This window comes from Centropristis striata, chromosome 8, assembly GCF_030273125.1.
Source record: "Centropristis striata isolate RG_2023a ecotype Rhode Island chromosome 8, C.striata_1.0, whole genome shotgun sequence".
Classification (NCBI taxonomy): domain Eukaryota; kingdom Metazoa; phylum Chordata; class Actinopteri; order Perciformes; family Serranidae; genus Centropristis; species Centropristis striata.
The window spans coordinates 40,222,471-40,237,185 of record NC_081524.1 but is presented as its reverse complement, the minus strand read 5'-3'; the positions used below and the strand labels follow the sequence as shown (position 1 = coordinate 40,237,185).

Below are 14,715 nucleotides of genomic sequence, written 5' to 3'. Positions count from 1 at the left end.
AACTCCACAGAAGACATAAAAATGACAAAAAAGACACAAAATGACCATAAAAAGACACAAAATAACTAAAACAGACACAAAAAAGACATAAATGACACCAATGACAAAAAAGACACAAAATAAATAAAAAAGACACAACAACAGACACAAAATTACCGAAAAAAGACACAAAATGACTTACAAAGACACGTAAAGACATGAAAAGGATTCAAAAAAGGACAAAATAGCCCTATAAGAGTTAAACTATTATACAATTACATACAATACATTCTGGGTTTCTTTTGTGTACAATGAGATATTGTTTGAACAAAAAAATGTTAGAATTGTTCCATTGTTCATTGTTATAAATTGATCATTTTATTTATAGGGTATATATAACAGGGTTATATATTATATATTGGGGAGTAAGACAACGATATGTTTCTGTTGAAAAAAAACACACTATAAAAGCTGGTGCATTGATGGTGCGCATACATATTCAAATACTTTTCTATCCAGATGGAAATAAAAATATTCCAACTTCTACACAATAAAATAGTTTTTAATCTTGTTTCTGTATTCGGACCTATATACAGTCTATGATTAGGAGCCTTTTTATAGTTGAAACTACCTTAAACTAAAGTATTTGAATATAACAGCTCTACAGTAAACCCTGTATCATGAATGTTATAATGTCCTGTTATTGTTGAGACTAAATCTAACAACAGTACATTGTTGATAATTGATCTTTCACCTTCTTTGAAAGTACAGGAGCATCTCAATAAATTAGAATATGATAGAAAGTTTATTATATGTTAGTAATTCAATTCAAAAGTGGAAATAACACATTATATAGGTCCGTTACACACAGAGAGAAACATTTCATGTCTTAATTTATTTAATTTCTCCTAATTATAATGATTATGGCTTACATTTATTGAAGACCTAAAATTCAGTGTCTCAAAATACTTTTAATAAATGTTGACCTTTGTATGACTATCTATATGCACTCAATACTTGGTTGAGTGCCTTGATATGAAAGTTTAATGTGAGTTTTATATGAATGGCACTATTTTTTTGGTCATTTTGTGTCTTTTTTGGGTCATTTTGTGTCTCTTTTAAATAATTTGGTGTCCTTTTTGGTAATTCTGTGTCTTTTTTTGGTCATTTTGTGTCTTTTTAAGTAATTTTGTGTCTTTTTAGGTAATTCTGTGTCTTTTTTTTGGTCATTCTGTGACTTTTTTTGTCATTTTGTCTTTTTAAAAAAAATAATTTTGTGTCTTTTTGGTCATTCTGTGTCTCTTTTTTAATAATTTTGTGTCTTTTTTAAGTAATTAAGTTTTTTCTATCATTTTGTGTCTTTTTTTAGTCATTTTGTGTCTTTATTCTGTCATTTTGTGTCTTTTTTGGTCATTTTGTGTCTTTTTTAAGTAATTTCGTTTTTTCTGTCATTTTGTGTCTTTCTTTAGTCATTTTGTGTCTTTTACTTCACTTTACCTTCACTTGACTGAAAAATAGAGTAAATGAGGTAAAAACGTTCATGTTCACTGTTCAACCCACAAATTATTGTTTCAAACATGGATTAACACATTTTTGACTCGTCAGAAATATTGGTACGGTTGCTTGTTTGTTTTTCAATGTTTCTTTTTTTAGAAAATATGTGACTCAGATGTAGCTAACGCTAGCTAGCAGACCGTTTGGAAACAGTAACAGGAGATACAGAACTGTAACATATTTGGAAATGTTTATGTTGACAACTGCTAAATGGTTTGTTACGTTAATTAACATCCCGGTCCCAGAAAATGACTGAACTAATGCTAGCATAGTGCTACACGCTGCTGACAGTTAGCTAACGTTAGCTAACTACTTAGCAGAAAACAAACACAAACATGACCCGTTACTGCGGTTAAATGTATCTTGTCTGGCAGCTAACTTACCTTTTTTCTTGCTTTTGGTCCTTGAACTTGGATTTGATTTTCTCATGTGTGTTCCTGCGCTGTGAAGCCCTCATCCATGTTGCTTTTTGGATTTTTCTCCATTATTGTAATCATATCAGAAACATACGGAAGAGGATTAGGGCCACACAGGAAAAAAATATTTGGGTTCTGATTTTATTCTCAGAGAATAAAGTCAGAATTCTGAGTTTAAAGTCAAAATTCTGGGAATAAAGTCAGAATTCTGAGAATAAAGTCAGAATTCTGAGTTTAAAGTCAAAATTCTGAGAATAAAGTCAGAATTCTGAGAATAAAGTCAGAATTCTGAGTTTAAAGTCAAAATTCTGAGAATAAAGTCAGAACTCAAACATTTTTCTTGTGTGGTCCTAATCCTCTTCCGTAGAATCAGGCCAGGTAGGTTTTTACATAAAATAAATTTGCTTGGGTGTTTTGGTGCATAACATAACATCGTTTTGCCAAAACGAAGAGACATTAATATAGAATAGAAAAAAAATACAAAATATAAAAAATATTTTTTTTAAAAAGGCGGGAAAATGCATGTATTGAAATAATCATGAAATAGCTGTGTTAGTTTTCTACAGAGATGTGCAAAGGCATTTAGCATCAAGTTTTAAAAGAATATGCAAGTCCCAAAGAAAAATTATTATTCACATAATAAAAGCATCATTATCTTGCCATCCAGGTGGAGTTTACTTTGAAATGAACTATTACTAAATAAGAAGGAGAATACACTGCAATAAATTATTCTGTAGTCATTTCATTTTACTTAATATATTTGATAAAATGTATTAAATATAAATGTGTCCTTGATTTTGAGGAAGTTGTTTAAGTAACTTGAATATAAAATGTTTGAGATAGAATCTACTTGTTTTGATCACATTAAATATAATCTTTATGTGTATGTAATTCTAAATCAAGAGAATTTTGAATGAATCCAACACAATAGAATTAGTCTGTTTTTAATTGACAGGCACTTCCTGTTAAGTTATTAACTCAACTGGTAACATAGTTAGATTTAATTTTTTTGTTTGTTTGTTTTTTTTGTTTGTTTTTTTTAAATCTTTTTTTATTTTTAATTTTTTTTTTAAATTTTATTAATTTAGACAAAACACAACACAAATCACCAATGAACAAACACAGAGAGAAAAATAAAAACAAAACAAAAAACACAACAACAAAACCAACCCAAATAAATAAATAAAACCACAATAATAGTTAGATTTAATTAATAATATTGCATGCAATCTGTTGCCTCAATTTTATTGAGAAGCTATTGTTTATCTTTTTTTTTTTTTACAGTGTAGTTGATATCCCTCAGTCCTGAGTTGACTACATAAAATCTAGACTCCTGCAAAGTTGCACAGGGAAAAAATAATTGACTGTTGAACTGTAGCGATTTATTATTCAGTCTGCAGTAAAACATCTCCCACTCCACCAACAGTTCCTCCTGGCCAGGTGCCTTCATCAGCCTCCTCGTGGTTCTGTTCATTACCAAGGTAACTACACACTGGCAGTGATTGTGATGGAAGTGTTATAACCTTAATTAATTTAGTGGATCAAATCAGGGCTCCAACGAAACAAGGACAGCAGAATATGAGCAGTTTCTAACTCAGATGCACGTTGCTGCTGACAGTGTTTAGTGCTTGTGGAAAACTGTAAAAAAGGTTTGTAGAAATAACAGTAAAACACTGTCTGATATACAATTTTTCATTTTATGCCCTATTTCTGATGTATTTATCACTGTATTAGACGCTTTTAATTACCGTAAATCAAAGAATAGCACAAAACTTTTACTTTTTTTCTGTCATAAACTGGAAGAAACACACAGGTTTTAGGTAAAATATAACATTTTCATGCAAAATCTGTGGAGAAATACCATGATGTATGAATTAATGACACAATTATCCTAAAAAATAACAGGATTATTCAGACTAAATCACAGTTTTTGCTGATATTAACATTTAAATTTAGAATAGAAAATCCACTCACTGTAATTTTTACGGTGAAGTTCTGGCAACCACAGCTGCCACACTTTACAATAACCATCTAAGTGATGTTTATAGATGGTTTATAAGCCAATTATTAACCAATTACAAAATTATTCTATACATATTTTAATCTTTAAATGTTTTCAAACAATTTCTTAAAGGTATAAGAATCATTTTGTAACCATCAACATACTTCATATGGTGTTTAAAATGTTCAAATGAGTGCAAAACTATTAATAAACTAATAATTATAATGTAATTGTTTGTTTATGGTAAAGTAACTGTCAACTTACATTAATATACCATCTATTTGGCATTTATAAATTATAGTTCAACATTAATACATTTTCTATTTACCATTCTTAATGGCCTATATAAGGCTTATAAAGGATGATTAAACATTAATAAACTATCTGTTTACCATTTATTAATGGTTATTTACCATTTATAAATGATGGTTATTGTAAAGTGTTACCATCATTTCTTGCCTGTGCATCTGGAAACTGAACATTTGATTGAGATGAACTTGTGACGTTGCAGGTGAGAATATGTTGAGTGCAGACTGTAATTCTATGTGGTTTAATTCTAGATGCTCTCCGTCTTGTGTCCCAATTATTCTGCCTCCCTCGTATGGCCTCACGTCTTCCTGGATGACAGTCATCACTATTGCAATCACTATTGGATGGTGCTGGCTATTTATAGAAACTCTGAGGATTAGGGTATGCTGCAAATTATAGTTTGTATAAGGCTCTTCTTGGCCTGCTTCCCATTTACCTATGCACTTTCCTTAAGAGATCTGGTAGCCGTTATGACCTCAGATCCAATGATATTGTGCACCTTTCTGTCCCTCGTGTCCGGACCGAAAAAGGTAAAAAAGCTTTCAGTTTCTCTGCCCCCTCTGCTTGGAATACCCTTCAATCTGAGCTGAAACTATCAGAACTTATTCCTTTGGGAGCATTTCGCACAACTCTCAAAAAACGTCAATGTAAATCTTTTGCACAGTGCTCATGTTCCTAATTTGCTACTGTATTTATCACTGCTGCACTTTATACTACCTATTTATACCGCCTATTCACTCGCACTTTAGTACTTTTTAATATGTTGGACTTTTCGCTGCCTGTTTATTGTTATTGTTCGTCTGTCTTGTAACTTTTGACGTGTGCTGCTGCCTTCTTGGCCAGGTCACCCTTGTAAAAGAGGTCTCGATCTCAATGGGTTTTTTATCTGGTTAAATAAAGGTTAAATTAAATGAAAATTGTCTCATTTCTCTGGTGCTACAGTAAACTGGCATGGTTTAATGTCACATTGACCTCTACTGGCCACAGAAAGACATTACGTTTGCTTATGGCTGCTGTACATTTCCTGGCTGTGACATTTTAATGTCCTCAACATTTTTACAATGTGTAAATGATTTAGATTTCTCTTCTTACAGGCTCTCATTTGCACTAGAGGTATTTGTGCCAGCAACCATTATATCTTTGTGAGTGCACCATCTTAATTCTGATTAATGACTCCACCTGTGGTATTATATCTCAGGTTGTATAAGTTTTCTACTGCAAGTTCAGTAACTATTAAAGGAAGTTGTCAGCAATGTGTACATCAAATAGGCACACTGTAAAAAAAAAATCTGTTTAATTTACGGTAAAATACCGGCAGCTGTGGTTTCCAGAACTTCACCGTAAAAATTACAGTGAGTGGATTTTCTTTTCTAAATTTAATGTAAATATCAGCAAAAATTGTAATTTAGACTGAATATTCCCATTATTTTTAGGGTAATTGTGTCATTCATTCACACATCATGGTATTTCTCCATATGTTATATTTCTACATCAAAACTGTGTGTTTCTTCCACCTTATGACAGAAAAAAGTAAAAGTTTTGTGCTATTCTTTGATTTACGGTAATTAAAAGTAGATAGAATTTTTAATTTTACGCCCCATTTCTGATGTATTTGACAGTGCTTTACTGTTATTTCTACAAACATTTTTTACAGTGCAGGCTCCACGGGGGGAATGTGGCTGTACATTTTATTGGAATAATTCCAGTACAACCATTAGCTTGTGAAGGTTAAATTGGTCGGTTTATTGAAGTGTCAGGCTGTGAATAGGGCCAAATGGATTTACAATGTCATGAATTAAATTTTTGCAGTGTAATGACGTAGAAACATGGTCTAGTTTAATATGTGCAGCACTTTATTTTTTGCAGTACACATATTTTCTTCAGGCCAAAGTTCATCTTCAGTCATCTTTATTATCATAATTATGAGTCTGGAAAAATAAGGACAACATACAATACAGAAGTTTCACAGGAAAATTATACAAATATATTGAGATGTGTTGCTGGTTGATGACAAAAGGTTAAACTTTGATGTTATTTCCACTGTACATGAAGGAGATATGAAAACATACAGTAGCTGAGAGTAATTCCCAAGTCATATTCCCAACAGTGTTCTTGTTCTTAGTTGAGGTAAGGTAATGTTTAGTTCATCAGAACTACAAAAGAATAAAGCAAAGTGTAATACAACACCGCCAGTAGCAGTGATCAACATTTGCCGTCAACATTTAGCTATCACTGATTTCAAACACTGATTTCACAAAATGAAGATTGCTTTCCTCTTGGATAAAACTATTAATATCACTCTTTATATGGGAAGGAAAGAAAGTTTGGAAACTATTTTTTATTGATCTAAGTACACAAGCAGTTAGAATAAAATAGTTTGAATTAAAGTTTGACTAAAGTACAAAACATGATGTGATCATTTTCTGTTGTAATCCATAAGCAGGTTTACATGCATAGAAGAAAGGCAAATGTTTTCTTGATTCATCCACAGAGAAACAAACCAGGGGAAGGGAAGTCCTTTCACTTCTGTCCATTAAAAAGGGGGCTGCCTTTCAGATTTTTTTTCTAATCAAACAATTTCACATCAAGTTCCCTTTATGTTCCTTTTTGGACATCCTGGAATATTTCCAAGTGGACGGATCAGTAACATCGATGCCACTTGTAGAAGTACTGTCTCGTCTTGTTTCACTGTTAAGTTTTCCTCACAACACCAGTTCTTTACTGAGTGAAGGTTAGAAAAAGCTCTCCATCCATCCATCCATCCACCCTCCCATCCACAAAGCTATGTAAGTTAACAGGCTTGTTTGATGAAAGTCTTGCAGTAATCCTACAGGGTTTGTTAAGGCATGTGCTGGTGCCTTAGCCGCTACCTTTGTGTCCTGCTGTACATTAGAATAGGACATTCCCACTGGAGGTATCATTGCTGCATTTACTGTAGCCACCTCAGCTAATGTACACAAAGGGAGAGCGTGTCTCCCACTCTAGTTCACCTGAGTTCTTGTTTGCTGCTGTGGCTCATGGCCCTGCAGAAAGAAAGCAACCGAGGTGGGACAGGCACTTGCTGTGTTGTGCTGAAATGAATGGCTGAGTCGGGAGTGGAGTGTTGCAATAAGATTGCTGAAGGAACAGGAGGGAGACATTCATTTCACAGGTGCAGAGTGGAGTCAGTGCTGGTAAGCATCTCATGCCTGGATGTGTGGGAACGGCTGCTCCTTATGTGTCGAGGCGGCGTTTTCTCTTGGCTTTGTGTGCGTACAGGAAGTACATCGTGTGCCCGGTTGTGATGAATAACACAGAGATGATCACCAGGATGCCGAAGTGCTGTGGCTGCGGGGCGGAGATCACCATGATGAAGTGGAGCAGATCCATCAGGTAGTTCATGGAGCTCTGCACGCCGTTGACCACGCCCCGCTCCGACTCACAGATGTTCTCCTGCAGGAGCTGCGTCACCGTCAGGTCGAAGGACCACAGACCTGAAACACACATCAGTAGGTTTAGAATGTGTTCTGGTCATCAGATTAACCAATAGGCACAATGGTTATTCAGCTCATACACAATCGTTGAATTTATGAATAGTTAAGTGGAGCCCTTAAATGATAGAACCTGGTCTCACAGAAATCCGTGGAATAGCCACGGAATCACTTAAATTTCCGTGAAACTGACACGGATTTCACTACAATGCAAGTTAATATTTGTTCCTATTGGTTTGTTCCAAGTCACATGACTTTTAAGGTCCTGGCGGTCAGAATAAAAATCATGGCGGACAGTTCTCTAATTTTTAGTGAAAAAAAAATCTATATTTTGACTTAGATTCTGCATAAAAATGGATTTTGATCACATTTCTAGTGAGAAATATATGTTTTATTTTCTAAATATTCACTCAGTGAATGTACATAATCACTTTGTATGTTGGAATAGCCACGGGATATGACTGTCATTAACTTGCTTTGTAGCGAAATCCGTGTCAGTTTCACGAAAATTTGAGTGATTCTGTGGCTATTCCACGGATTTTGAGTTAAGCAAATCCGTGGCTATTTCACGGATTTCTGTGAGACCAGGTTGAAATGATACATTGCCATTTTTAGAAAGATACCTGAATCGTGTGTTAAATACTGTAATTAAGGGGCATTCTGCTGGTCCAGTGGTGATGCTTTATACTATAGACTGACATTAAAACTCTACTGTCAACTTCAGTTAAAAGTAAATATGCAAAAAAGACATACTGTTATGTAGCAAGTGGGATGTTTTTGACAGTGCTCTCTGGTGGATAGATTATGTCATAACGACACTTTCCGAATTACCTTAAACATGTCTGGCATTTTTGTACATTTTTTATTTTTATTGCCCAACACAGATGGCGATATATTCAGTATCAGCTGATTGTATATGCCATGGCAATGTATGTGTGGAGCTCCACAGTTTACAGTATCCACATCTGATGAATTAATATCATCAATGTAATAAATTGACTCATCTAAAGGCATACTATGCAGGATTTTCCTAAAATAAACAGTGTATAGACTCACACAGTCTTATGAATCAATAGTCTGATTCTGAAGAGACCCGAACCTTTGCCTGTATGTTCCCTTGTCGTTTACTTTGATCTGTTCAGGGTTTTCTGGGCTTTCTTTTATTTTATTTTTTACCAGAGCAGAGTGGAGAGTCTCCCACTTCTGAAACACACTGCAGTGTGTCTGGCAGAATCTTAGGCATTGTTGATTGACTGACCAGCAAGTCATCATAAAATACATCTATTTTATTGATTGAAGACAACACAAAAGACATAAGACAGTCTGCTTTGTGAATGTCCAGAGATCTTCCTTAAAAACAACATGTAGACTACCATGTAGGGACAAAGGTCAAGCTTTAGCTTGCTTTTTGAAGAGATTGTTTTAATTTGTATTATTTATGTGTCTATCTGATTTGGGATTTGTTTTTAAATGCAGCTTTGTTTTTTTTTTGTTTTTTTTAAATTTTATTTTATTTTAATTTCAGTTTTACAAAAGAAAAAGAAATATAAACTGTATTGCATAGATTAAACCCTTAGAAATAAAAAACAATATTCAAATTGATTTTTTTTAAAAGAGAGAGAGAATATACATATTTTGTACATTGTTGTTTGAGAAACAAAGGAAACTTTTTCACTCATAGTCTGTGGCGGTTCTAGACCAGTTATACTGCGGGGGCCAGGCAGGGGCCAGTGTTTAATCAGAGGGGCTATATATATATTTATATATATATATATACACAAGCTTTTATTGCACAATTAAACGATTATACAATGTACACATTCTGGGTTCCTTTTGTGCACAATGAGATATTGTTTGAATAAAAAATAGGTTAGAATTGTTCCGTCATTCATCGTTATAAATTGATCATTTAAATATTAATTTGACACAGGGGCCACAGCAGGGGCCAAGGGCTTCTACACAGGGGCAGTGGCCCCTGGAGGCCCCTGTGTAGAACCGCCACTGCTCATAGTCTGGCCGTTTTGTTAAAGAAATATATGAGGAAATCGTATTGTGAATCATGTTGTCACATGGATGTCTAGTCTAGTTAGACTGCTTTGTTTACCAAGAGTTAGCATCAGTTCCTGAATGGTATGCCTTTAAGTTTTGATATTCATTAAGAACAGTCAGCTCTGGATGTCCTTCTACTCACCAATTCGAGCCGTGATGACCCCCAGGAACAGCAGGATGATGGAGATGTAGGACTCTGGCGCCGTGTCAGAGGGAACGTTGTCAAAGAGAACGGTGTTGTTGGTCCAGTGGATGGAGGAGCGGTCGGGCAGCAGCGGCTGGTTGCTGCCTCCCCTCAGGGCAAACGTGTGTTTCTGCCTCTGGCTGGCCATCCCTCCCAGCTCAGAGGAGGAGTTGGAGGTGATGTAGGGCATCAGCAGGCTCAGGTCCATGGGGCTGCCGGGGGCAAACACAGAGCAGACACACAGCAGCAGGCAGCCCAGGTGGAGGCAGCTGGAGATGATGCCGGTGTTCACCAGGCCGTAGGACTTCCTGAGCCTGGTGAACATCACGGTGCCCATCAGCCCCGTGATGGCCGACACGCCCATCAGCAGGCTGAGCAGAGAGCCGCTGATGCCCTGAGTGTAGGCGTAGCCGGTGGTGATGCAGTCGAAGCCCAGCACGGTGGTGTAGAGGAAGGCCAGCCCCATCCCCGCCAGGAAGACGGGCTGCCGGTAGTAGGCCCTCCATCCGTCCTTACAGGTGCTCACCAACCAGCGAAACCTCCGGAAGCACAGCGGCAGGTTGGTGATCTCCTTCAGCTGCAGGCTGGTGCTGCAGTTCCCTTCAGTCACAGGCTGAGGCTGAGGTGGAGCTACGTTACCTTCACCTGGTGAGAAACAGGAACGCATCCATCACTTCTCTTCATCAGTTTTAAGGCACATTGGTGTTCTGCAGCCTTTCTGCTCCATGTCATGTTATATTACACATAATTTGTCAAATACAGACCACAGACATATCTACATGCTGCACATAGACCATGTGCTGCACAAACTCAGGGATGTGGCTTTCAAATTCTGTATGCAGCAATGAAGATTTAGAGCGTTATCCGTTTTATTCTTAATGCCTTTAGTTCTTTTATGTGATTGTCCACGATTGTGCAGTATACAATGAATTAATTTACATTAAACTCTAGGGTCATCCCAGTATTCTAAAGTTCAACTAATACTTCCTGTTAGAGCTACAACGATTAGTCGACTTATGTCCTCGCTGACCTTTAGAAAGGATCCATTGTGATTTGGTGACAGGCTGAGGAGAAAGTGATTTTAATGTATACTATAGTTATAGCTATAGCTAATACCAATGCCAGCCAGCATTGTATAATCACCTTGAAATAAGTAGATGCTGTATGTTGTCTTTACATTGCCAACTCTGAGCAATAGTGATGTTCGATACCACCAATTCAGGCAATACTGATCCAATATCGATACTTTGTGCAAATACACTCTTTTTTTAGATTTACTAGGCACATTAGGTGTATTTCAAATAGCATAAGAAGATTCTGAATAGTTTCGTTACTTTCCACCGTATTCCTGTTAATGCTATACATTACCACAAATGACTGAAGTATCAAAAGTATCGATATTTTCATTTGAGAATCGATTTTAGAGCATACAGATCTGGTATCGGAAGTATCTATACTTCAGTATCGATACTTCAGTATGGATCCGCACATCACTAATGAGCAAGCATTGTTTAAAATTCAAATAATGCTGATTTAAATGTTCTCTTGTATTTTGAGTTTCTACTAGAACATGTTTACATGTTTTTAATGTTCAAAAACATGCTGTCTGTCTGAATAACCCTGTGTTAATCCCATAGTATTCTAATGTTAAGATATGTGAATTCAGGCGAATCTTGAAAAAGATTAATACCAATAATATCCATACCTTGAGACATTCTCCTCTCCATCCTCTGCAGGAACACCTGGTCCTCCTCCACCACTGGTGGTTTGACGGAGAGAGCAGGGACGATGCGGTAAACCCGAGACAAGAAGAAGAACTCCACGATGAGAGACACCAGGTTCCAGCCCAGGATGAAGCCACAGCCAACTACATTGGAGGCCAGGGTCATGACCTGTCCCACTGCTAGTGGGGCCAGGATGTTAGTCACCTGATCTATCCGCCTCATGGTCGCATTCATTCCTTTTGTTAGGATCAAAGACACAGAGTTAATGTGCTTCCACTGGACCATGGACCAATACCTGAGATCCTCTGACATTTAAGTATTCATAGTGCACAACCAAACATGGAATGCAAACAATGATGAGCATGAACTGTAGATGAGTCCTCTCACCAGCGAGGTGACCTCTGTTGTAGCCTGTGATAACCACAATCCAGTCCCTCTGAATGGCAATGGTCAGTGCTGTGCTTGCAAGGTTTGCCACATCTGCCAGGACGATCACCACCGTATAACAAACCACCTTGTGTAAGTTTTGCGATGCAACATGTTACTATGACAGCACAGAGTAGCCACAAGCTCAGAAGCAGAGACAACAGGGACACAGGACAGAGGAACAACAGCAGCAATAACTCCTCTGTGTCATAATAATCATGGTGAGTATTCTGTCAGTATGTCAAGTGATGAAATGTAATATTAGTCAAATATTGAGCGTCTACTCACAGTAAGCCACCCATCCCAGATCTGTTCAATCCTTTGCTTATATGAGAACACCAACATGAGCACAATGCTACATATTGTCACTGAGATGTTCTGAATGAAAAGAGATGCATGTGCAACTAAAATAGGGGACAAAAAAAGAACAGTTTTAGACTCTCACGACACAGACGACATGTTCTGTGAAAACTGAATGCTGGTTTGACAGATGTGAGCCTTGAGCCTGAAGTCCTGCTGGTGCTGACTTTACCTGTCAAATCAGAGACGGATTTGCACTTCAGACATCAGGTGAATGCAATTTAGCAGCCGGTAAGATAAGAAACCAGCAGACTTCTGGGCCCAAGCTTGAGATCCACTGATTTATATCTCTGTTCTGTCATGTACTGCATGCTAATGTTTTCCAATATGTGTGAAAGTGATGCATACCTTTATTCCTGGGATTGCGATCAACCCAGTCTCCAATCAAAGCCCCCAGAAGGAGCACTGAGCCAGCGACTACCAACCCAAACACTGCAGTCAACAGCAGATTACGGCCATAAAGCTCAATCAGGAACACAGAAATTGCAAAGTGCCACATGCGGTCGCCCTGTTTAACACAACAATAAAGAGAATCATTATGTATTGTTTCAGAAAGATGCTGTATGTATGCTGTCACGCTACCTTGCAGTTATTTAACTTTCAATGACTTCTATATTTCTCCAGGAATCTCTTTCTTCATGAAATGATTCTTACCCACATTGACAACGCTCCACTGACATAGATGAGAAACTTGGGACCTTTGAGGTAGATAAGAGCTGAACCTTGCAAGGAAATGCATGAAAATCCAATAAGTACACATTATATTTGCTACAAATACATTTCTAGAGATTCTAGTTGGATTTAAAGTAGAGTTCACCTGGTATACTCCTAGCTTTATTAGCTCTTGCATCCCTGATGTCGTCAGACTCAAACTCGACCACGACCCCGCCACACTGGGGGGCGTCTGCTCGCTGGGACATGTCCTGGTGGGATCACAGGTCAGAAAACTGGTGAACTTGTCGCACTCTTGTCCCATTGTTGATAGTACAGTGTTTCAGTACTGTAGTCTACATCACAGCATCACTTGGATACTTTAAAACACACCAGATCTACTTTGCATTTGATGACTACATCAATGTCTAGACCAACGTACTTATTAACATACCAGAATCTGCATAGACAACACCAAAAATCAACGTGTTTATATTATAATCACTAATCAAATACAGTTTACGTTGCAACTTTATGCAACAAGAGCTGTAATATCATATCAATGTCCTTTATTATTAAGTACTCCACAATTAAAGTTCCCTCACGTCACATTTTTCTTATATTTTAAACATACAAGAGGCATAAATAATGGCTGCCACGGGGCAACAAAATAGATAGAGAATACCAGGAAAAGCACGTCCAAGAACACGATTTGGCATTAGCATTAGCGTGACACCTTGCATAGCTCTACAAATGCAACATCCACAGTAATGACAGTGCTCCCAGAGCCGGCGGAGGGTCAAGCATCACCTGGTTTCTGATGGTTCACTCAATCCTCGCTGTGGTTCCTCGATGATGGATCTTGTGCCATGTATCCTACATTGGGATGCTAGTCTTTCCTGGGAGCTGGAATTCAAGCTGTAGTAGTTTGAAAGGCTTAATAACATCACAGTGTTCAAGTGCACCATTGTATGAAAGTGCCAGAAAAGCAGAACAGGCAGAGGGGACAACAAAGGCAGCCAGCATATTCCACAGCACGTGACCCCGGGGGGACAATATCACGGCCGCCCACACCACAAAAAGGACAACTGTGTAACTCGTATGCTTCTAAAATACACACATGCGCATGAGCAGTACATGCATACACCCTCACACACACACACACACACACACACACACACAGCCCTGCTGCTCTCATACACCCACATGCACTGTTGACATGTGAGGAAAAGTTACATAAAGGACACATCATGTAACACTACATCACTTTCACACTTGCAGGTAACAGAAAGCAGATAAGAATCATATTAAAACAGAAGCTGTTCCCCAGATGATGCATGATATTAAATCATAACAAATCAAACACACACAGCACAGTTGCATTGAAAATCATATTTTATTTTATTTTATTATTTTTTTTTAGGGGGGGGATTAATAATGCGCTTATCACAAAGCATTCAGAAAAGTTATCCATCACTCTTCGTTTCTTCCCGTTCAAAACATCAACACAGGAAATGAACTGTTGTCTTCCTTTAATCAAATATTAACACAAAGCTGATATTCAGCTCCAGTCTTGTTGTTCTGTTGTTAA

At 37.3% G+C, this 14,715-nt stretch overlaps 1 protein-coding gene across 1 annotated transcript; it reads right to left on the bottom strand.

Moving 5' to 3' along the window:
- Positions 1–7,368: 7,368 nt before the first annotated feature.
- si:ch211-254p10.2 (solute carrier family 40 member 1) lies at positions 7,369–14,012 on the bottom strand. Its single transcript, XM_059339278.1, has 9 exons — positions 13,935–14,012; positions 13,291–13,396; positions 13,128–13,195; positions 12,822–12,981; positions 12,402–12,517; positions 12,075–12,201; positions 11,669–11,923; positions 9,922–10,602; positions 7,369–7,733 (listed from the first exon to the last, which is right to left on the bottom strand). The coding sequence occupies exons 2-9, from the start codon at positions 13,391–13,393 to the stop codon at positions 7,474–7,476; spliced, it is 1,770 nt and encodes a 589-aa protein (XP_059195261.1). The 5' UTR covers positions 13,394–13,396; positions 13,935–14,012; the 3' UTR covers positions 7,369–7,473.
- Positions 14,013–14,715: the final 703 nt, after the last annotated feature.

Coding starts and splice junctions, on each gene's coding strand:
- si:ch211-254p10.2 (XM_059339278.1), bottom strand. CDS start 13,393: ATGTCCCAGCGAGCAGACGCCCCCCAGTGTGGCGGGGTCGTGGTCGAG. Junction 12,202..12,401: donor TCTGGGATGGGTGGCTTACT/GTGAGTAGACGC, acceptor AACTTACACAAG/GTGGTTTGTTATACGGTGGT. Junction 10,603..11,668: donor GGAGAGGAGAATGTCTCAAG/GTATGGATATTA, acceptor CACCAGGTGAAG/GTAACGTAGCTCCACCTCAG.